This window comes from Nerophis lumbriciformis, linkage group LG27 (genome assembly GCF_033978685.3).
Source record: "Nerophis lumbriciformis linkage group LG27, RoL_Nlum_v2.1, whole genome shotgun sequence".
Taxonomy (NCBI): Eukaryota; Metazoa; Chordata; class Actinopteri; order Syngnathiformes; family Syngnathidae; genus Nerophis; species Nerophis lumbriciformis.
The window spans coordinates 11,121,673-11,147,500 of NC_084574.2; the positions used below are offsets into that span (position 1 = coordinate 11,121,673).

The 25,828-nt window shown below is 33.3% G+C and overlaps 1 protein-coding gene across 1 annotated transcript in view; it reads right to left on the bottom strand.

Annotated features, from left to right (window-relative positions):
* The window catches only part of nr3c2 (nuclear receptor subfamily 3, group C, member 2), a 281,598-nt gene that overhangs the window by 10,406 nt on the left and 245,364 nt on the right, over positions 1-25,828 (bottom strand). The window contains exons 5-7 of the mRNA XM_061922877.1: positions 9,245-9,361; positions 8,832-9,170; positions 175-319 (exon numbers count right to left, since the gene is read on the bottom strand). Coding sequence (XP_061778861.1) covers positions 175-319; positions 8,832-9,170; positions 9,245-9,361 — 601 coding nt within the window. The remainder of the gene's footprint in view (positions 1-174; positions 320-8,831; positions 9,171-9,244; positions 9,362-25,828) is intronic.

Consider the following 25,828-nt stretch of genomic DNA (forward strand, 5'->3'; position numbering starts at 1 on the left):
AGCAACCACAATAGTCTTGCAATAAAAGGCCATATTGTGTCTAAATGATTATTGTAAATGACATTCCTTCACGTCACCGTCCAGCTGGACTAAAAAAGGAGCGGAGTTTGGAGTCCAAACCAGCGCGAGTTGACCTTTTTAGCCGGCTGTCAGCAGACTGGTGTGTGCACCTACTCGTTAAAGATGAGGTCCGGGGCGAAGTAGAGCATCTGTCCGTTGGTGTGTTTGTACGAGCGCCAGCTAAGGCAGAAGGAGGACAGACACATCCAGGAGTACTGGATCAGCGTGATCTGGTCCTCGATGGGCAGGCCCCGGAAACCTGGCACACAAAAAAGGCAAATTGAAGTCAAAACAAGCAGAAATAATTTTATGGTGGGATGTTTTTTGACCCCCTGTAAGATTGGTGTTTACATGAACATCTACTCCCAAGTGGGTGAAATCACGGCATGATAACTTAAAAATAAAGACAACTTCAGGTTGTTTTCTTTGTTTAAAAATAGAAAAAACAATCTGAAAACATACAAATCATGTTTGTTTTTTTTTGTTTTTTTTTAAACACTTACATGTTGCTGTTTATATTAGTCTATCTTCATTTGTCCTGATTTATCATCTCTGAATAAATGATGTGATAATATTCATCATATATACAATATGAAAATATTATAAAATAATTATAAAATATTATAAAATAATTATAAAATATATATATATATTTTTTTTAAATATTCATCAGTCAAATAGAATTTTAAAATGCTCTTTAATCTATCAGAATATGTAAACAATAGTCATATCAAAATGACATTCAATTTCATTTAATTTTTTTTTAATTATTAAAATTTGTTTTAACTATTAAATTAACCTGAAATATGGCTTATTTTATCTTTGCGGTAAATATTGGACACAATGTGTTGAAAAAAATTAATACAAAAATGTATTACCTGTGAACCAGGAACAAATCTACCGGTGTTTTCCTATATATTTACTTGTTGCGGGCCGCCACAAGTAAAAAAAGTTTGGCTAGTCATGTGTTCTCACATGCGTAACATTATCAGTATGTTGTGTATTTTGTTAATATATTAACAAAAACAAAAATCCAATGATGACAATGTTTAACTGAACTAGCAAAAAATATAACTATGTGTTTCCTATATATTTACTTGTTGCGGGCCACCACAAGTCACTTTAGGGCTGTCACATGTAAAAAAGTTGTTTATAACTATATTAAAAATAATAAATCTAATGATGACAATGTTTACATGTGAACCACAAAAACAACTAACTGTGTTTTTGTAAGTATTTACTTGTTGCGGGCCGCCACAAGTAAAAAAAAGTTTGGCTAGCCATGTGTTCTCACACGTGTGACATTATCGGTATGTTGTGTTTTTTGTTAATATATATATATATATACATATATATATATATACACACACATACAGTATATATATATGTATATATATATATAAATCCAATGATAACAATGTTTAACTGAACTTGCAAAAAATATAACATATATATGTGTTTCCTATATATTTACTTGTTGCGGGCCGCCACAGGTAACTTTAGGGCTGTCACATGTAAAAAAGTTTTTTTATATAATTATATTAAAAATCACAAATCTAATGATGGCAATGTTTACATGTCAACCACAAAAACAACTAACTGTATTTTTCTAAAAATTTACTTGTTGCGGGCCGCCACAAGTAAAAAAAGTTTGGCTAGCCATGTGTTTTTACACGTGTGACATTATCAGTATGTCAAGTTTTTTTGTTATATATATATATATATATATATATATATATATATAAAATCTAATAATGACAATGTTTACCTGTGAACCAGCAAAAAATCTACCCATATTTTTCTATATATTTACTTGTTGCGGGCCGCCACAAGTAAAAAAAGTTTGGCTAGCCATGTGTTCTCACACGCGTGTGACTTTATCGGAATGTCGTGTGTTTGTTAATATATTTAAAAAATAAAATCTAATGATGACAATGTTTAACTGAACTAGCTAAATATATAGCTATGTGTTTCCTATATATTTACTTGTTGCGGGCTGCCACAGGTAAAAAACCTGTGACATTATCAGCATGTCGTGTTTTATATCAAAAAATAAACCTACTGATGACAATGTTTACTTGTGAACCAGCAAAAAATCTACCTGTGTTTTTCTATATATTTACTTGTTGCGGGCCCGCCACAAGTAAAAAAGTTTGGCTCGCCATATGTTCTCACACGTGTGACATTATCAGTATGTCAAGTTTTTTGTTAATATATTAAAAATGAAAAAAAATCCAATGATGACAATGTTTACCTGTGAACCAGCAAAAAAATCCAAGTGTGTTTTTCTATATATTTACTTGTTGCGGGCCGCCACAAGTAACTTTAGGGCTGTCACATGTAAAAAAGTTGTTTATAATTTAAAATAAATAAATAAATGTAATGATGACAATGTTTACATGTGAACCACAAAAACAACTAACTGTGTTTTTCTAAATATTTACTTGTTGCGGGCCCACCACAAGTAAAAAAGTTTGGCTAGCCATGTGTTCTCACACGTGTGACATTATCGGTATGTTGTGTTTTTTGTTAATATATATATATATATATATATATATATATATATATATATATATATATATATATATATAAAAATCCAATGATAACAATGTTTAACTGAACTTGCAAAAAATATAACTATGTGTTTCCTATATATTTACTTGTTGCGGGCCGCCACAGGTAACTTTAGGGCTGTCACATGTAAAAAAGTTTTTTTTTTATAATTATATTAAAAATAATAAATCTAATGATGACAATGTTTACATGTGAACCACAAAAACAACTAACCGTAATTTTCTAAATATTTACTTGTGGCGGACCGCCACAAGTAAAAAAGTTTGGATAGCCATGTGTTTTTACACGTGTGACATTATCAGTATGTCAAGTTTTTTTGTTATAATTATATAAATAAACAATTAAAAATCTAATAATGACAATGTTTACCTGTGAACCAGCAAAAAATCTACCCGTGTTTTTCGATATATTTACTTGTTGTGGGCCGCCACAAGTAAAAAAAGGTTGGCTAGCCATGTGTTCTCACACGCGTGTGACTTTATCGGAATGTCGTGTTTTTGTTAATATATTTAAAAAATTAAAATCTAATGATGACAATGTTTAACTGAACTAGCAAAAAATATAACTATGTGTTTCCTATATATTTACTTGTTGCGGGCCGCCACAGGTAAAAAAAAACTGTGACATTATCAGTATGTCGTGTTTTATATAAAAAAATAAACCTACTGATGACAATGTTTACCTGTGAACCAGCAAAAAAAATCTACCTGTGTTTTTCTATATATTTATTTGTTGCGGGCCTGCCACAAGTAAAAAAGTTTGGCTAGCCATATGTTCTCACACGTGTGACATTATCAGTATGTCAAGTTTTTTGTTAATATATTAAAAATTAAAAAAATCCAATGATGACAATGTTTACCTGTGAACCAGCAAAAAAATCCAACTGTGTTTTCTATTTATTTACTTGTTGCGGGCCGCCACAAGTAACTTTAGGGCTGTCACATGTAAAAAAGTTGTTTATAATTAAAAAAAAGAAAAAAATCTAATGATGACAATGTTTACATGTGAACCACAAAAACAACTAACTGTGTTTTTCTAAATATTTACTTGTTGCGGGCCCGCCACAAGTAAAAAAAAGTTTGGCTAGCCATGTGTTCTCACACGTGTGAAATTATCAGTATGTCAAGTTTTTTTGTTATAATTATATAAAAAATAAATAAAAAAAATCTAATAATGACAATGTTTACCTGTGAACCAGCAAAAAAATCCAACTGTGTTTTCCTATATATTTACTTGTTGCGGGCCACCACAAGTAACCTTAGGGCTGTCACATGTAAACAAGTATGTTATAATTTATTTAAAAATAATAAATCTAATGATGACAATGTTTACATGTGAACCACAAAAACAACTGTGTATTTTTAAATATTTACTTGTTGCGGGCCCGCCACAAGTAAACTAGCCATGTGTTCTCATCCTAGCTAAATGGCATTCATATTCTGAGTTCTCCCAGCATAAAGCTGCAGGGATTTCACTTATCACTGCGACGCCACGCAGAGAAGAGGTACAAAAATAGAAGGGGGATAGGAATCGTGCCAAACTCTCAATCAATGCCTGGCAAGAAGCTCCATGTGCGCTAACAACAACAACAACAACAACAACACGAAGAAGAAACCGACAAAAGGCAAGTGGGGACAGCAGTAGGAACTATTTCAGTCTGTGAGGATGTCACAGTGCTAGCAGACACTGTCTGCTAATGATGTGTCTGCTAGTCAGGACCTGCTCACTCTATTTATATGTGACACTACATGCATGCACATATTTATATGTGACACTACATGCACATATTTATATGTGACACTACATACATGCACATATTTATGTGACACTACATGCATGCACATATTTATATGTGACACTACATGCACATATTTATATGTGACACTACATGCATGCACATATTTATATGTGACACTACCTGCATGCACATATTTATATGTGACACTACATGCATGCACATATTTATGTGACACAACATGCACATATTTATATGTGACACTACATGCACATATTTATGTGACACTACATGCATGCACATATTTATATGTGACACTACATGCATGCACATATTTATATGTGACACTACCTGCATGCACATATTTATATGTGACACTACATGCATGCACATATTTATGTGACACAACATGCACATATTTATATGTGACACTACATGCACATATTTATGTGACACTACATGCATGCACATATTTATATGTGACACTACATGCATGCACATATTTATATGTGACACTACCTGCATGCACATATTTATATGTGACACTACATGCATGCACATATTTATGTGACACAACATGCACATATTTATATGTGACACTACATGCACATATTTATGTGACACTACATGCATGCACATATTTATATGTGACACTACATGCATGCACATATTTATATGTGACACTACATGCATGCACATATTTATATGTGACACTACATGCATGCACATATTTATATGTGACACTACCTGCATGCACATATTTATATGTGGCACTACATGCACATATTTATATGTGACACTACATGCATGCACATATTTATGTGACACAACATGCACATATTTATGTGACACTACATGCACATATTTATGTGACACTACATGCACATATTTATATGTGACACTACATGCACATTCATATGTGACACGACATGCACATATTTCTATGTGACACGACATGCACATATTTCTATGTGACACAACATGCACATATTTATGTGACACAACATGCGCATATTTATATGTGACACTACATGCACATATTTATATGTGACACTAAATGCACATATTTACATGTCGCATTACATGTACATATTTATATGTCGCAATACATCCACATATTTATATGTGACACTACATGCACATATTTATATGTTACACTAAATGCACATATTTATATGTCGCATTACATGTACATATTTATATGTCGCATTACATGCACATATTTATATGTCGCACTACATGCACATATTTATATGTGAGACTACATGCACATATTTATATGTGACACTACATGCATGCACATATTTATATGTGACACTACATGCATGCACATATTTATATGTGAGACTACATGCATGCACATATTTATATGTGAGACTACATGCACATATTTATGCCGCAATACATGCACACATTTATATGTGACACTACATGCATACATTTATATTGTGCCACTGCATGCACATATTTATATGTGCCACTACATGCATGCGCATATTTATATGTGACACTACATGCACATATTTATATGTGACACTACATGCACGTATTTATATGTGACACTACATGCACGTATTTATATGTGACACTACATGCACATATTTATATGTGACACTATTTGCACATATTTACATGTGACACTACATGCACATATTTATATGTGACACTATTTGCACATATTTATATGTCACACTACATGCACGTATTTATATGTGACACTACATGCATATATTTATATGCCACACTAAATGCACATATTTATAGGTCACACTACATGCATATATTTATATGTCACACTAAATGCACATATTTATGTGTGACACTACATGCACATATTTATGTGTCACACTAAATGCACATATTTATATGTCGCACAACATGCACATAATTATATGTCGCACTACATGCACATATTTATATGTGACACTACAAGAAAATATATACATGCACATATTTTCATATGCTGTTGCACATACACAAATGTTTTTTAATCAATAATGAATACAGTTATTGATACATTCATGTATTTAGTAAAAGTGTCTCTCACGTGTTTACTATCGTCTGTGGAGCATCTTTTAATGTGACGCATCATGGCCAACAAAAAAAAAACATTCCAAATGATTTTACTCTTGTAAATCCTCATTTTAATTTAATGTAGGATATGATTTGGATGGCAATCTCATTTTAGAATATTTTCTTGAGCTAATGATGGAAATGTAGAGGCGTGACAACAGCAGTAAAGAAGCATGTCATATTCATGATATTTTGGGGAATGACATATTTTTAGTTGCCATGATTTAGGACTGACAGGTTCTATTTACAGTGGAACACATTGTTTCCCTCTGGAAGTAGCCATGATCTTATTACACCTTTTTTAACTGCTGTCCTTTTAACAGTTACACAAACTAGTTATATGGAGGACAATTCAATTAAATACAACTAAATAATGACAATGTGTAACTGTGAACTAGCAAAAAATAAAACTGTACGTGGTTTCCATATTTTTACTTGTTGCGGGCCACCACAAATAAAGAACAAAAATAAAAATACTTTATTATTTTATTTTACGATACAATCAGTATCAACTTCCAAGTGATATACAGTATGTGCTTCCATCTCCTGCAATTATATTCCAAAAATATTCATTTTCAGTGGTCACCAACCTTTCGAGATCCATGGTCCGAAAATCAAAGCAAGATCAGAGATATATAATATATAAAAATACATACATATATATACGCATGTACGTATATATACATATGAATGACTGTGCATGTGAGCCGTGTGCTTGCTATTTTATTTATTTATGTTTATCTTTTTATCTTAGTACCAATGTTCTTATGTTTTTTATGTTTCATCTATGAATTTGCACTCAATGGGTTTGCTTGCAATTTCGTTGAACATATGTATATATACATGTACAGGTATATATATATATATATATATATATATATATATATATATATATATATATATATATATATATATACATGTATATATACATATATATACACATGTATATATGTATATATACACCTGTATATATGTATATATACATATATACACATGTATATTTGTATATATACATATACACATGTATATGTATACATACATATACATATACACATGTATATGTATACTGCTGACCTACTGTATTACGGTATGGTACGGCAGCTGCACTGCAGCAGACAGGGAGAGGCTGCAAAGAGTGGTCAAGACGGCTCAGAAGATCATCGGCCGCCCTCTCCCCTCTCTGACGGACATCTACACCTCCCGCTGCCTCAACAGAGCCAGTGCCATCATCAAAGACAGCACCCACCCTGGCTCTGACCTGTTCCACCTGCTGCCCTCTGGGAAGCGCTACAGGTGCATTAAAACCAAAACAAACAGGCTAAAGAACAGCTTCTTCCCCAGGGCCATAACCATCCTGAACGGACTGCCCCATTGTCCCTCATAACTGCCTTCTCTGCGGTGCAATAACCCATTCCACCAACCACCCTGTTTTTGTTTTGTTTTTTCATGTATATATTCATTTCACACCATATTCATTGCACTTCTACATTTTTTAAATTTTTATATATTTGCACATTGTTTTTCTAGCATGCACACATCGCACTGTATGGAATGGCCTCAATCTCGTTACCTTGCGTAATGACAATAAAGCTGATTCTGATTCTGACATACATATACATATACACATGTATATGTATACATACATATACATATACACATGTATATATATATATATATATATATATATATATATATATACATGTATATATACATATATATGTATGTATGTATATATGTGTATGTATGTTTGTATATATGTACAGTATGTACGTATATGTATGTATATATCCATCCATCCATTTTCTACTGCTTGTCCCTTTCGGGCGGTAGGCAGGGTATATATGTATGTATGTATATACATCCATCCATTTTCTACTGCTTGTCCCTTTCGGGCGGTATGTGGGGTATATATGTATGTACAGTACGTATATGTATATATGTACGTATATATATATATATATATATATATATATATATATATATATATATATATATATATATATTACAGAAAAATTTACAATATTTGTAGTAAGGATATATTTAAATGTGCTATTGTAATAATAATTATAAATCATACATCATTTTTTACATGTGAAAAATCATTAAAGCTGCCTTATTATTATTACTATAAATGGTGTTATCACATTTGTATAATTATTTATCATGAATAAAATATGTACTTTTAAGAGTAAATATAATTAATTGCAAAAGATCCAAATGGATTAATTCTGAATTAAATGTGACATTTTGAAGAAAAAAAAAAAGTTGATTTTATGTTTAAATATTTAGAAGAATTTCCATCCTTTTTCATTTTTGTATGACGTCAGTTTAAGGTCCCTTGCTGGATGTATTCAGAGAGTGGTGTGCAGGCGGTAGCGGGTCAACTCACCTGGAAGTACTTTGGCCCACTTGACCAGGCGGACCATCTGCTTCCCGGCCAGGCAGTTGAGGCTGGACAGCAGGTGGTCCGTGGTGTCGGGCAGCGTGTTGTCGAAGCCCGAGTACACCTCTTCAGGCTCGATGAGCTCCAGCACGCTGCAGATGGAGGGCGGCAGGAAAGGTGTGACCACCCCGGCGCCGTGAGGCACCAAGGTGGTGCTGGCCGACGCGTTCAGTTCCTTCTCCGAGGGCAGGAAGTCGCCTCCCACGCCGCCCGTTTGAGTCTCCTTGGCGCCCTGCGAGTCCTCGCTGACGCCCTTTAACTTCACCAACTTCTTGGATTTGCGAGCTGTGTGTGGGGGGGCATATTCATGTCAGCATGACCTCTGACCCTGACGTCCCGCAAAAAAGAAAGAGCCTCACCTCCGAGGTTCATCCCGGCCTGAAGGCACTTGCGTACGCGGCACGCCGGGCAGTTTTTCCTTCGGATCTTGTCGATAATGCAGTCGTTCCTGCCGGCGCAGAGATAGTTGTGCTGACCTGCAGGATTTAGGAAAAAACAAGAAGACCATAAGTAATGTTTGGGGCAAAAGGTGCAGTGCCCCGCCACGTCCAGCAGATGGCACAAGTTCAATATGTCGGATTCTTGCTCTTTTTACACATTTTTTCTTCTCTGCGATTAACTCCAGTACAGGCCAAGAACCCTTAAACCAACTCATTTTCATCGTGGGCCACATGGCATATACCAAAGCCCTTGGGAGGGCCACTTCATTAATATTACAAAGTTTCCATATATATATTTTTTAATTATTATTATTTTTGTTGTTTACCAACAAACTAATGGGAAACCTGCTTTGGAATCAAAAATCAAAAGTGACAACTTCATTTCAGCTGGCGTAGAATTTTCATGAGGGAAAAAAAAAAAAAGGGTTTGAATGACAAAAAGGCAAGAAATACAGTAGGGACAGGATTGAGAAGGCACTATTTGGTTTTACCTGACACATGAAACGTGACAAATTGCGGGAGTGCACTATCCACTTCGGCCGCCATTCCAACTTTGACCACAGCGTCAGTTAAAGTTAAAGTTAAGTACCCATGATTGTCACACACACACACTAGGTGTGGCGAAATTATTCTCTGCATTTGACCCATCACCCTTGATCACCCCCCTGGGAGGTGAGGGGAGCAGTGAGCAGTAGCTGTGGCCACGCCCGGGAATCATTTTTGGTGATTTAACCCTTAAAGTTAAGTACCCATGATTGTCTCACACACACACACACACACACACACACACACACACACACACACACACACTAGGTGTGGCGAAATTATTCCCTGAATTTGACCCATCACCCTTGATCACCCCCCTGGGAGGTGAGGGGAGCAGTGAGCAGCAGCGGTGGCTGCGCCCGGGAATCATATTTGGTGATTTAACCCCCAATTCCAACCCTTGATGCTGAGTGCCAAGCATGGAGGTAATGGGACTCACCTTCTCATTTCAATGTGTTTTCTTTATTTTCATGACTATTTACATTGCAGATTGTCACATCAAAACTATGAATGAACACATGTGGAGTTATGTACTTAACAAAAAAAAGGTGAAAAAACATGTTTTATATTCTAGTTTCTTCAAAATAGCCACCCTTTGCTCTGATTACTGTTTTGCACACTCTTGGCATTCTCTCCATGAACTTCAAGAGATAGTCACCTGAAATGGTTTTCACTTCACAGGTGTGCTTGAAGCTCATGGAGAGAATGCCAAGAGTGTGCAAAGCAGGTAATCAGAGCAAAGGGTGGCTATTTAAGTTAAAGTTAAAGTACCAATGACAGTCACACACACACACTTTCTGCCGCCGCTCCCAGTCTGTGGAACGCTCTCCCTGACCACCTGAGGGCACCACAGACTGTGGATGCTTTTAAAAAAGGCTTAAAAACCCTTCTTTTTATAAAAGCCTTTATATATATATATATATATATATATATATATATATATATATATATATATATATATATATATATATATATATATACATATATATATATATATATATATATATATATACATATATATGCATACTAGTTTTAGCTATTTGGCTGTTCTAGTTTTTATTTTTTACTATCTTTTTAATTAAATTTTTTTTTAAATACACTGTAGCACTTTGAGGTTGTTTACTCAATGTAAAGTGCTTTTTTTTTAACAAATAAAATCTATTATTAATATTATTATTATTACTAGGTGTGGTAAAATGTGTCCTCTGCATTTGACCCATCACCCTTGTTCCACCCCCTGGGAGGTGAGGGGAGCAGTGAGCAGCAGCGGTGGCCGCGCCCGGGGAATAATTTTTGGTGATTTAACCCCCAATTCCGACTCTTGATGCTGAGTGCCAAGCAGGGAGGTAATGGCTCCCATTTTTTTTTGTGAAGTACATAACTCCACATGTGTTCATTCATAGTTGTGATGTGACAATCTACAATGTAAATAGTCATGAAAATAAAGAAAACACATTCAAAGAGAAGGTGTGTCCAAACTTTTGGCCTGTACTGTATTCCACTCCAAACATGACTGATGTAACAAAATGTTTTGGCGCGAGGTCAAAAATCTGCACGGCGGTAAATAATTCAACAAATTGTGATTTATTTTTAGCGCCGCCTGCCCTAACGATGCTGTGTGCTGCACGGGCCGTGACAGGCGCCCAGTAGAAGAGTCTGGAAGGAAGGAGCCGTAGCGAGTAGACAGTGATGCGAACACGTCTGGCCCTCAGCTAACACCGACCGGCTCTTCACTGCACACCTCCCTCACTTCTTCTTCTTCTACTACTACTACTAGCGCGCTCTGGTCGCCATCCATCCATCCATCCATCCATCCATCCATGCTTCTTTTTTTCCTTCTCCAGGCTCGGAGCGCCATACGCCTACACACTCATATACAGTCATGCACGCACGCACGCACGCACACACACACGCACGCACACACACGCACACACACCTCTTTAGGACCACCCTTTCTAGATATATAAAGATGTGTCTTTACAACATTAATAATATATACATAATATGCCAATATATTTTGGCAATTTTATGAAAAAAAAAATTTTAATCGACAAAAGTCACAATTTTTTTAAGAAAGCTTTCAAATGTTGGCAATATTGTAATAATAATAATCGGAATTTTACTCAAAAAATGTCACTGTTTTACAAGAACAACAAAAACATTGTGACAAAAGTCAGAATTTTACGTGACAAATGTCACCATTTTGCATTAAAAAAAGTAATACTTTTACATAAAAAAGGTATAATTTTATGAGGAAATATTGCAATATTACGGAAACAGAAAGAATATGAGAAATTGTTCCCCAAAAAGTTGACCCAATGTGAGAAAAAAACTGCTTTTAGTAAAAAATTTATTTTTTGCATTTTTTGTTGGTAATTGGTTTTTCATCTTCATTATTTACTTCAAGTTATTACAGTATGTCTCTATATACAGTATATACACAAAAAATAAAAAATATATACAGGTAAAAGCCAGTAAATTAGAATATTTTCAAAAACTTGATTTATTTCAGTAATTGCATTCAAAAGGTGTAACTTGTACATTATATTTATTCATTGCACACAGACTGATGCATTCAAATGTTTATTTCATTTAATTTTGATGATTTGAAGTGGCAACAAATGAAAATCCAAAATTCCGTGTGTCACAAAATTAGAATATTACTTAAGGCTAATACAAAAAAGGGATTTTTAGAAATGTTGGCCAACTGAAAAGTATGAAAATGAAAAATATGAGCATGTACAATACTCAATACTTGGTTGGAGCTCCTTTTGCCTCAATTACTGCGTTAATGCGGCGTGGCATGGAGTCGATGAGTTTCTGGCACTGCTCAGGTGTTATGAGAGCCCAGGTTGCTCTGATAGTGGCCTTCAACTCTTCTGCGTTTTTGGGTCTGGCATTCAGGAAGCATGAAGTGCTCTAAAACTTGCTGGTAGACGGCTGCGTTGACCCTGGATCTCAGGAAACAGAGTGGACCGACACCAGCAGATGACATGGCACCCCAAACCATCACCGATGGTGGAAACTTTACACTAGACTTCAGGCAACGTGGATCCTGTGCCTCTCCTGTCTTCCTCCAGACTCTGGGACTTCGATTTCCAAAGGAAATGCAAAATTTGCATGGTTGGGTGATGGTTTGGGGTGCCATGTCATCTGCTGGTGTCGGTCCACTCTGTTTCCTGAGATCCAGGGTCAACGCAGCCGTCTACCAGCAAGTTTTAGAGCACTTCATGCTTCCTGCTGCTGACCTGCTCTATGGAGATGGAGATTTCAAGTTCCAACAGGACTTGGCGCCTGCACACAGCGCAAAATCTACCCGTGCCTGGTTTACGGACCATGGTATTTCTGTTCTAAATTGGCCCGCCAACTCCCCTGACCTTAGCCCCATAGAAAATCTGTGGGGTATTGTGAAAAGGAAGATGCAGAATGCCAGACCCAAAAACGCAGAAGAGTTGAAGGCCACTATCAGAGCAACCTGGGCTCTCATAACACCTGAGCAGTGCCAGAAACTCATCGACTCCATGCCACGCCGCATTAACGCAGTAATTGAGGCAAAAGGAGCTCCAACCAAGTATTGAGTATTGTACATGCTCATATTTTTCATTTTCATACTTTTCAGTTGGCCAACATTTCTAAAAATCCCTTTTTTGTATTAGCCTTAAGTAATATTCTAATTTTGTGACACACGGAATTTTGGATTTTCATTTGTTGCCACTTCAAATCATCACAATTAAATGAAATAAACATTTGAATGCATCAGTCTGTGTGCAATGAATAAATATAATGTACAAGTTACACCATTTGAATGCAATTACTGAAATAAATCAAGTTTTTCAAAATATTCTAATTTACTGGCTTTTACCTGTATATATATATATATATATATATATATATATATATATATATATATATATATATATATATTTTATTTTTTTTAATTAATTTTGGACAAAGGGGGTGCATTACCATTTCTTACACACTTGTTATTTCATATGTTTACCAGAGGGGGAGCACTTTTAAAACCAACACACATTAAATTTGAAAAATCCCTCCTTTTTGGGATCACCCAAATTTTGCATCTAATTTCTATTAGATGCAATGTTATTGGGAGCATGATTTATGTCATCACTTATTCACACCTCATATGGAAAATACTTTTCCTTCTTCATGTCTTAAGAAGGGTAGAAATACAAGAACACACACACACACACACACACACACACACACACACACACACACACATTCTTGTATTTGTTACCTTCTTGAGACCTGAGAAAAGGTCCTACCTCTTTAGGACCACCCTTTCTAGACATATAAAGATTTGTATTTATAACATTAATAATATATACATACTATGCAAATATAGAAAAGCTTGTTGTGAAAAATGAGTTGGAATTTCACAAGAAAAAGGTCACAATTTCACAAGAAAAACTTAGAATTAATAATAAAAGTCGTCATTTTACTCGACGCGAGTCAAAATTTTAAAAGAAAAACTGAACGTTTGTGCAATGTTATGATAAAAGTTGGGATTTTACTCAATAACAGTCGCAATTTTTACGAGAAAAGCTTAACATTTTGGCAATTTTATGAAAAGAGGCGTGATTTTACTCGACAAGTCACAATTTTTTTAAGAAAGCTTTAAAATGTTGGCAATATTGTAATAATAATCTGAATTTTACTCAAAAAATGTCACTGTTTTACAAGAACAACAAAAACATTGGCAATATTGTGACAAAAGTCAGAATTTTATATGACAAATGTCACCATTTTGCATTAAAAAAAGTAATACTTTTACATAAAAAAAGTTACAATTTTACATAAAAAAAGTTATAATTTTACGAGGAAATATTTCAATTTTACGGAAACAGAAAAAATATGAGAAATTGTTCCCCAAAAAGTTGACCCAATGTGAGAAAAAACCTGCTTTTAGTAAACATTTTAGTTTTTGCATTTTTTGTTGGTAATTGGTTTTTCATCTTCATTACTTACTTCAAGTTATTACAGTATGTCTCTATATCTATATATATATACACATATATATACAGTATATATATATATATATATATATATATATATATACACATATATATACAGTATATATATATATATATATATATATATATATATATATATATATGTATATATTTTGTTTTTAATTAATTTGGACAAAGGGGGTGCATTATAATTTTTTATACACTTGTAAAAAAGTTATAATTTTACATAAAAAAAGTTATAATTTTACGAGGAAATATTGCAATATTACAGAAACAGAAAGAATATGAGAAATGGTTCCCCAAAAAGTTGACACAATGTGAGAAAAAAAATGTTTTTAGTAAAATGTGTTTTTTTTTTGCATTTTTTGTTGGTAATTGGTTTTTAATCTTCATTACTTACTTCAAGTTATTACAGTATGTCTCTCTCTATATATATATACACACACACACACACACACACACACACACATATATATATATATATATATATATATATATATATATATATATATATATATATATATATATATATATATATATATATATATATATATATCCATCCATCCATCCATTTCCTACCGCTTGTCCCTTTCGGGGTCGCTGGAGCCTATCTCAGCTGCATTCGGGTGGAAGGCGGGGTACACCCTGGACAAGTCGCCACCTCATATATATATATAAAATTAATTTTGGCCAAAGGGCGTGCAGTACAATTTCTTACGCACACTTATTTCATATATTGGCCAGAGGGGGAGCACTTTTAAAAGCGACACAGCCAATTTGAAAAATCCCTCCTTTTTGGGACCACCCAAATTTTGATAGATGTCACCAGCAGGGGTGCAAATGAGACATTCTCTATTAGATGCAATGTTATTAGGACCATGATTTATGTCATCACTTGTTCACACCTCCTCATATGGAAGATACTTTTCCTTCTTCATGTCTCAAGAAGGGTAGAAATACAAGAACACACACACACACACACCCACAGTACAGTCACGACCCCGATAGCGCTCCAGCGCGGTGACCTCTGACCTGGCTCTACATAGGGCGCATATTGAACGTGTGTGTAGTTGTGAGTGCGTGCAGCTCACATTGTGTTGCTACTATCGCAATATTTGCATTCACGTACGAACGTGTGTGTGTGTGTGTGTGTGTGTGTGTGTGTGTGCGCCAAAAGCCAAGGAAGCGAGCTGCAGGAGGAGAGGCAGCAGCTGTAGCCCCGCCACTATTTCTGGCGAAGTCACATGACCCGTTACATAAGCCCATTTTTCCTGCTCTAAAAAACCGTAAACTGCGACACACACAGGAAACAACACAGCGGCCGACTGTCCCGCCTTCAAAACGACCCCAACGCCCCCCGCCCCCACTTGTCTCTTACACACACACACTCTGGACTGGGATGGTTAAACACGCCGAAGTTGTGGACCGGACCGAGCGAGGACGTGACGGGGACGAGCTCAGAAGCTAATTGGCGTCCGCGGCGGTGCAAAAGTTCAGTTGTACGATTTTTGCGTTGGCGAGCAAGCGTCCCGGGTCACGCGGGACAGCGCCATGGAACAACAACAACCAAGGTGGTCACCATAAAGTCATGAACACACACAACCATCCTCATTTAGATGAATGCTAAATATGACATTTTCTTTTATTTAGCTAAAATGTACCATCTTGCAAGGTGTAAAAAGAGCATAATTAGTCTTTCAAATGTTCTTGTAATCAGACATTATTTTTGGTATATTTAGATAAATATACCGAAAATAATGTCAAGTTTTCTTGTAATCAGACATTATTTTCGGTATATTTAAGTAAATATACCGAAAATAATGTCTGATTACAAGAGTATATGAATAAGAAGACATAATGAACCTTTTTGAGCAGTGCATAATTAGGTATGGAATTTGACTATAAATACAATCAAATATATAATTAATTTGTATTTTTTTATTTTTATATATATATATATAATTGAAGTTAATTATCCACATTATGTTTCATGTCATGTGCAAAGTTAGCAAATTAGGGGGTAAAGCTAGATAAAAAAAATTTGGGAGGGGGGTTATTTTATTTTTTTATGACGCTTTTTATTACTATATAATCCTATTCGGTATTTTAAATGTAAGTTAAGTTCCTAGCAAAGAAAATATATTATCTTGTAATAATACAACAATGTTGTACCTTTAAAAAAAAATCCGGCTTAAATGTATTTATTCATTTGTTTTTATATTTATTTGTTTACTTATAGTATTTTTATTTTTTCCAGAAAAAGTCCAACATAGCATATTATTAATGAAAAAACTACATTTAAAAAAATGCACTCTATTTATTTAAGGACAGTATAATGATCAAATACATGTTAATAAATAAATAAATAAATACAAAATTCAAATGAATTGTGATTCTTAATCAATTAAAAAAATTTAAAAAATTAAATTATACTATAAATACAATAAAATATATAATTAATTCGTTTTTTTTTTTTAATATGATTAAAGTTAATTATCCACATTATGTTTCATGTTATGTTGTGTGCAAAGTTAGCAAATTAGGGGGTAAAGCTGGATACATATTTTTGGTGGGGTGGTTATTTTATTTTTTTATGACGCTTTATTACTATATAATCCTATTCGGTATTTTAAATGTAAATTATGTTCCGAGCAAAGAAATATATATTATCTTGTAATAATACAACAATGTTGTACCTTTAAAAAAAAAATCTGGCTTAAATGTATTTATTCATTTGTTTTTATATTTATTTGTTTACTTATAGTATTTTTATTTTTTCCAGAAAAAGTCCAAAATAGCATAATTATTAATGAAAAAACTACATTTAAAAAAATGCACTCTATTTATTTAAGGACAGTATAATGATCAAATACATGTTAATAAATAAATAAATAAATAAAAAATTCAAATGAATTGTGATTCTTAATCAATTGAAAAAATAAAAAAATTAAATTATACTATAAATACAATAAAAAAAAATTTATGACGCTTTTTATTACTATATAATCCTATTCGCTATTTTAAATGTAAGTTATGTTCCCCATTTTTTTTCCTAGCAAAGAACATATATTATCTTGTAATAATACAACAATGTTGTACCTTTAAAAAAAATCCGGCTTAAATGTATTTATTCATTTGTTTTTATACTTATTTATTTATAGTATTTTTTTCTTTTCAGAAACAGTCCAAAATAGCATAATTATTAATGAAAAAAAAAAAAAATTGGAAAAATGCACTGTATTTATTTAAGGACAGTATAATTATCAAATACATGTTCAATTTATGAATTTATAGTTATTTCTCCAAAAACAACAACCGATGACACAATTGTCAGTAAAACTGGATTTACAATATAAACATATCTATTAGGGGTGTCAAAAAATATTCAAATGAATTGTGATTCTTAATCAATTTAAAAAATTCAAAAATTAAATTATACTATAAATACAATAAAATATATAATTAATTTGTGATTCTTTTTTTTTATATGATTGAAGTTAATTATCCACATTATGTTTCATGTCATGTTGTGTGCAAAGTTAACACATTAGTGGGAAAAGGTGGATTATATTTTTTTGGGGGGTTATTCTGTTTTTTTTATGATGCTTTTTATTACTATATAATCCTATTCGCTATTTTAAATGTAAGTTATGTTCCCCATTTTTTTTTCCTAGCAAAGAAAATATATTATCTTGTAATAATACAACAATGTTGTACCTTTAAAAAAAATCCGGCTTAAATGCATTTATTAATTTGTTTTTATATTTATTTATTTATAGTATTTTTAATTTTTTTTTCAGAAACAGTCCAAAATAGCATAATTATTAATGAAAAAAACTAAATTTTGAAAAATGCACTGTATTTATTTAAGGACAGTATAATTGTATGCATGTTCAATTTATGAATTTATAGTTATTTCTCTAAAAACAACAACCGATCACACAATTGTCAGTAAAACTGGATTTACAACATAAACATATCTATTAGGGGTGTCAAAAAAAATAAAATAAATTATAATGATTCAAATGAATTGCGATTCTTAATCAATAAAAAATAAAAAATAAAATAAAATAAAATGTATATATTTATTTTCAACCTGTCTACCTCAGGACACCCTCAGCCACACCCACACATCACCACAATATTCACGATCTGAGCCGAGGATGTCGTCGTGGCTTGTGCAGCCCTTTGAGACACTTGCGACTAAGGGCTATACAAATAAACTTTGATTGATCGATTGATAGGAAAGGCATCTGTCTATAGGAAAATAACTAATGAGGACTTCCTGTATTTTCTTGTTTGTTATTGTGTGCATATAAAAAACTGAAAGATATTCAATCAGAGCCACGTTGAAGTTGTTTTAAGCAGCTTTTGATTCCGGCTGCCAACAAACAGACTAACAAAAAATTTAACCCAACGCCTTAAGCATAATTGACACTCTTATTTAAAGACATGGTTTATTACATAACCTTGCAGATATTTATGTGTTCATGTTTATGCTGTTACACCACGGGGTAAGGGTAAATGGGTCGTACTTGTATAGCGCATTTCTACCTTTTATTTTATTTTTTTAAGGAACTCAAAGCACTTTGACACTATTTTCCACATTCACCCATTCACACACACACATTCACACATTAACACACTGACGGCGGGAACCACTGCTACTCAAATAAAAGAGTACAACGATCCCTGTGGTCACGAACACGCGTTTGTTGCAATGAACCGTTGTTGTCGCTGAACACCATACAACACTGGTCGTGTAACGCAGTCAAAAGACGCCACACAAGGAAGGGTGAAACAAAAATCAATCAAATTAATAACACAGGTTGTGTAACGCAGTCAAAAGACGCCACACGAGGAAGGGTGAAACAAAAATCAATCAAATTAATAACACAGGTTGTGTAACACAGTCAAAAGACGCCAAGCGAGGAACGGTGAAACAAAAATCAATCAAATTAGTAACACAGGTTGTGTAACGCAGTCAAAAGTCACCACACGAGGAAGGGTGAAACAAAAATCAATCAAATTAATAACACAGGTTGTGTAACGCAGTCAAAAGACGCCACACGAGCAAGGGTGAAACAACAATCAATCAAATTAGTAACACAGGTTGTGTAACGCAGTCAAAAGACACCACACAAGGAAGGGTGAAACAAAAATCAATCAAATTAATAACACAGGTTGTGTAACGCAGTCAAAAGACGCCACACGAGCAAGGGTGAAACAAAAATCAATCAAATTAATAACACAGGTTGTGCAACAGTCAAAAGACGCCAAGCGAGGAAGGGTGAAACAAAAATCAATCAAATTAATAACACAGGTTGTGTAACACAGTCAAAAGACACCACACGAGGAAGGGTGAAACAAAAATCAATCAAATTAACACAGGTCATGTAACGCAGTCAAAGGACACCACACGAGGAAGGGTGAAACAAAAATCAATCAGATTAATAACACAGGTTGTGTAACGCAGTCAAAAGACGTCACACAAGGAAGGGTGAAACAAAAATCTATCAAATTAATACTTCGCTACAGTTTTCCTGTAAAACTGATGGTGGTTTTTACAGCATATTGCTGTAAATGGAAAAAGGGTACTATAGTTTTTGTACGACAAAATCCTAGCAACTGAGATGCCAGTTGTTGTTTTTTACTGTATATTCTACTGTATTGTTATTTTTACAGTGTACAGTTAGATGGAAAACTTGCTTTGAAATCATAAGTTAAGCACATATTTGTCATTAGTGTTTTTTATTTTATCAAAAAAAGTTTGAAATATATGATAGTATTATATTTGTTGCATCATTAGATAATACAATTAAAAAAAAATGCAATATGTGTATTTTTTTCTTTCAAAATGGAAAGAACTAATACATTTTGTAAAGTACTGACGCATATTATTTCAAAGCTTTTGCGAGCCACATTAAATAATATGGCGGGCCAGAACTGGAGTTTGACATATTTGGTCTAATTCTGTAATTACAGAAAAACGCATTTTAGGCAACACAAATTCTGGCGCATGCGCACTAGCGTCGTTTGGCTCGATAATCATGGCGGACCAACGACACAGACTTTGCTCGGGAGATTTCCCCTCGGAGTAAACGGAGCCAAGCGCTTGGTTTAACATCATTTTAAAAGTGCACTGATGTGTTTGGATGGACACAGGTGTGGACAATATTGGGGACATTTGTCCCCACACTAAAAGTATATAGTGAAGGAGAAAACTATTTGATGTTGCTTTTATTTTCTCAATACAGCGTCCATCAGCTGCTGTGACTGAGAATTAATGAGGTGAGGAAACATGCAGCAGGCGATGTGTCGTGAACGTTGTCACAACTTGTTTATAAAGTATTTACTTTGTTGACTGGGATGTTCACTCTTATTTAACTTATTTAACTGCAAACTGTATCAGTGTTCAAATAACATCAATACTAGCTCATATGTTTTGTCACCTCATCAAATTGAACGCAGGCTGTGAAGATTGTGTATTCGATGTGAGAGATGTCACTCCTGTTTTATTTTGTTGTACTGAACCACTAGGAGGCATTGTTGGAGAATAACATATCTTGTTTATTAGACTTCATCTTCATTAGCCAAACTGCTTTGTTTTATATTGACATCAAAAAGTAAACACCAGGTTTTTTTTACATTACTTGTGGGTTCTTTCAGTACTTTAAAAAACATTCATGTGACACATCATTTTGTTTATATTTTATTGTGTATAGTTAATTCCTATACGACATATTTCTGCTCAATCTCCAATTGGATCTGTCCCGATACAGCATCTACATCTACATATGAATGTACATAACTTAAATAAATAAAAATAAAAAAACTCCCTCTATCAAAATGTAAAAATAAAGATAAAGGCATCATGTAATGACACAAAGCTGACAAATGTATATTATTTATGAATAAAAAAAAACCCTAATATTTGTCAATTTTAGATAAATGGATATCTATAGTTTTTTTTTTATTAGACAATACAAATGACATGATGGTATTACGTTCACACCCCAACCCTGCTTTACCTTACAATCAGTAATCAGGATTTCAATTTTGATAACAATAATCCTAATTCTAATCCACTTTATTTGTATAGCACATTTAAACAACAAAAATGTTTCCAAAGTGCTGCACAACAATATTAAAAACAATATTCAAATATTATCCTTAGCTCCACCAGTGACTGAATAAAAACAAAAAATAAATAAATATGAAACCAATATAAAAATAAATATGATTAAAAACGATTTTAAAGGGTAAAATCAATTAAAACAATAATTATTACTATGAGCATAATTGTCAGCCCTAGATCTCATACATGAACACTATTTTTATCTATATAGACAAGGCCATCAGGTGACATCTTTAACATGTTTTACATATATATATATATATATATATATATATATATATATATATATATATATATATATATATATATGTATGTAAACATACACATACACGCATGCATGCTTTGGAGCCCCTGCCTTGAAATAAAATAATATTTGCCTTGGTGCCCTAAAATATGAGCCCTTTATTAAGGCAACATATATATATATATATATATATATATATATACATACGTACATATATACATATATATATACATACATATACATATATGTATATATGAAATTCGAGGCCTGTATATATATATATATATATATATATATATATATATATATATATATATATATATATATATATATATATATATATATATATATATATATATATATATACATACACAGGCCTCGAATTTTATATATATATATATACAGGCCTCGAATTATATATATATATATATATATATACATACGTACATATATACATACATATACATATATGAAATTCGAGGCCTGTATATATGTATATATATATATATATATATATATATATATATATATATATGTCTTAATAAGGTTATCCAAAAAATAGTGCTCGATACCGTAGTAGAGCGCAATATATGTATGTGTGGGGAAAAAAAAAAAAAAAAAAAAAAATATATATATATATATATATATATATATATATATATATATATATATATATATATATATATACATACACAGGCCTCGAATTTTATATACATACAGGCCTCAAATTTTATATATATATATATATATATATATGTATATATGTATGTGTATATATATATATATATATATATGTATATATATATGTATATATGTATGTATATATATACAGTATATATATATATATGTATATATATATATATATATGTATGTATATATATACATACATATACATGTATACATATGTATATATACATATACATAGATATATATGTATATATATACATATATATGTATATGTATGCATATATATATACATATATATATATATATGTATATGTATGCATATATATATACATATATATACATATATATATATATATATATATATATATATATATATATATATATATATATGTATATTAGGGCTGCAACTAACGATTAATTTGATAATCGATTAATCTGTCGATTATTACTTCGATTAATCGATCAATAATCGGATAAAATGTATATCCTTTCCAGTATTTTATTGAAAAAAAAAACATCATACTGGCACCATACTTATTTTGATTATTGTTTCTCAGCTGTTTGTACATGTTGCAGTTTATAAATAAAGGTTTATAAAAAATTTAAAAAAAAATGCCTCTGCGCATGCGCATAGCTCCAACGAATCGATGACTAAATTAATTGCCAACTATTTTATAATCGATTTTATCCGATTTAATCGATTAGTTGTTGCAGCCCTAATGTATATATGTATGTGTATGTATATACATACATACATACATACTGTACATACATACATATATATATATATATATATATATATATATATACATACATACATATATATATATATATATATATATATATATATATATATATATATATATATATATATATATATATATATATATATATATATATATATATATATATATACACATGCATGCATGCATGCATGCTTTGGAGCCCCTGCCTTGATATAAAATTAATATTTGCCTTGGTGCCCTAAAATATGAGCCCTTTTTTAAGGCAACACTTGCCTCGACCTTAAAAAAATTGAATTGACTTCTCGTCTGCATCACCATGAACATAAACAAATAATCCGACAGACGTTTACAAGCAGGCAAATGGAATATGTTATTTTGCTGAGTATGTGCTAATAACCGTCTGCTACTTTATTTACTTACTACGCACACACAGCATTTTTTATCTTCAACTGCAGCCCTGCTGTGCTGTTAGGGATCTGATGATATTTTATGTATATGTAGATGATATCATGGCCTGTAAGTTAACACGGCGCGGTTGGGAGAGTCGCCGTGCCAGCAACCTGAGGGTTCCTGGTTCGATCCCCACCTTCTACCAACCTAGTCACGTCCGTTGTGTCCTTGAGCAAGACACTTCCCCCTTGCACCTGATGGGTGGTGGTTAGGGCCTTGCATGGCAGCTCCCACCAGCAGTGTGTGAATGAGTGAATGTGGAAATAGTGTCAAAGCGCTTTGAGTACCTTGAAGGTAAAAAAGCACTATACAGGTAAAAGCCAGTAAATTAGAATATTTTGAAAAACTTGATTTATTTCAGTAATTGCATTCAAAAGGTGTAACTTGTACATTATATTTATTCATTGCACACAGACTGATGCATTCAAATGTTTATTTCATTTAATTTTGATGATTTGAAGTGGCAACAAATGAAAATCCAAAATTCCGTGTGTCACAAAATTAGAATATTACTTAAGGCTAATACAAAAAAGGGATTTTTAGAAATGTTGGCCAACTGAAAAGTATGAAAATGAAAAATATGAGCATGTACAATACTCAATACTTGGTTGGAGCTCCTTTTGCCTCAATTACTGCGTTAATGCGGCGTGGCATGGAGTCGATGAGTTTCTGGCACTGCTCAGGTGTTATGAGAGCCCAGGTTGCTCTGATAGTGGCCTTCAACTCTTCTGCGTTTTTGGGTCTGGCATTCTGCATCTTCCTTTTCACAATACCCCACAGATTTTCTATGGGGCTAAGGTCAGGGGAGTTGGCGGGCCAATTTAGAACAGAAATACCATGGTCCGTAAACCAGGCACGGGTAGATTTTGCGCTGTGTGCAGGCGCCAAGTCCTTTTGGAACTTGAAATCTCCATCTCCATAGAGCAGGTCAGCAGCAGGAAGCATGAAGTGCTCTAAAACTTGCTGGTAGACGGCTGCGTTGACCCTGGATCTCAGGAAACAGAGTGGACCGACACCAGCAGATGACATGGCACCCCAAACCATCACTGATGGTGGAAACTTTACACTAGACTTCAGGCAACGTGGATCCTGTGCCTCTCCTGTCTTCCTCCAGACTCTGGGACCTCGATTTCCAAAGGAAATGCAAAATTTGCATGGTTGGGTGATGGTTTGGGGTGCCATGTCATCTGCTGGTGTCGGTCCACTCTGTTTCCTGAGACTTGGACAGGAACTTAAACACCACACAAACAAGAAAAACAACACAAGTCCAAAACTGTCACAAGGGTATGACAAATAGTCATGGGAGAAGCCCGGCCCCCCAGTCCTTAGCTTTCAACAATTAAGTTGAATATCCCTGGTCTAGAAGGTAAGGTGTTCGGTAAAACACCTGGAAACGGCTAAAATGTTCCCCTAGACCAGGGGTCGGCAACACAAAATGTTGAAGGAACCATATTGGACCAGAAGTACAAAAAACAAATCTGTCTGGAGCCGCAAAAAAACAAAAGCCTTATATAAGTGTTATAATGAAGACAACACATGATGTAAGTGTCTATATGAGCTTTAATAGCCTACTATCAAAATTACTTTAAAAGTCTTATATAAGTATTATAATGAGGGCAACAGATGATGTAAGTGTCTATATTAGCTATATTAGCCTACTATCAAAATGACTTTAAAAGTCTTATATAAGTGTTATAA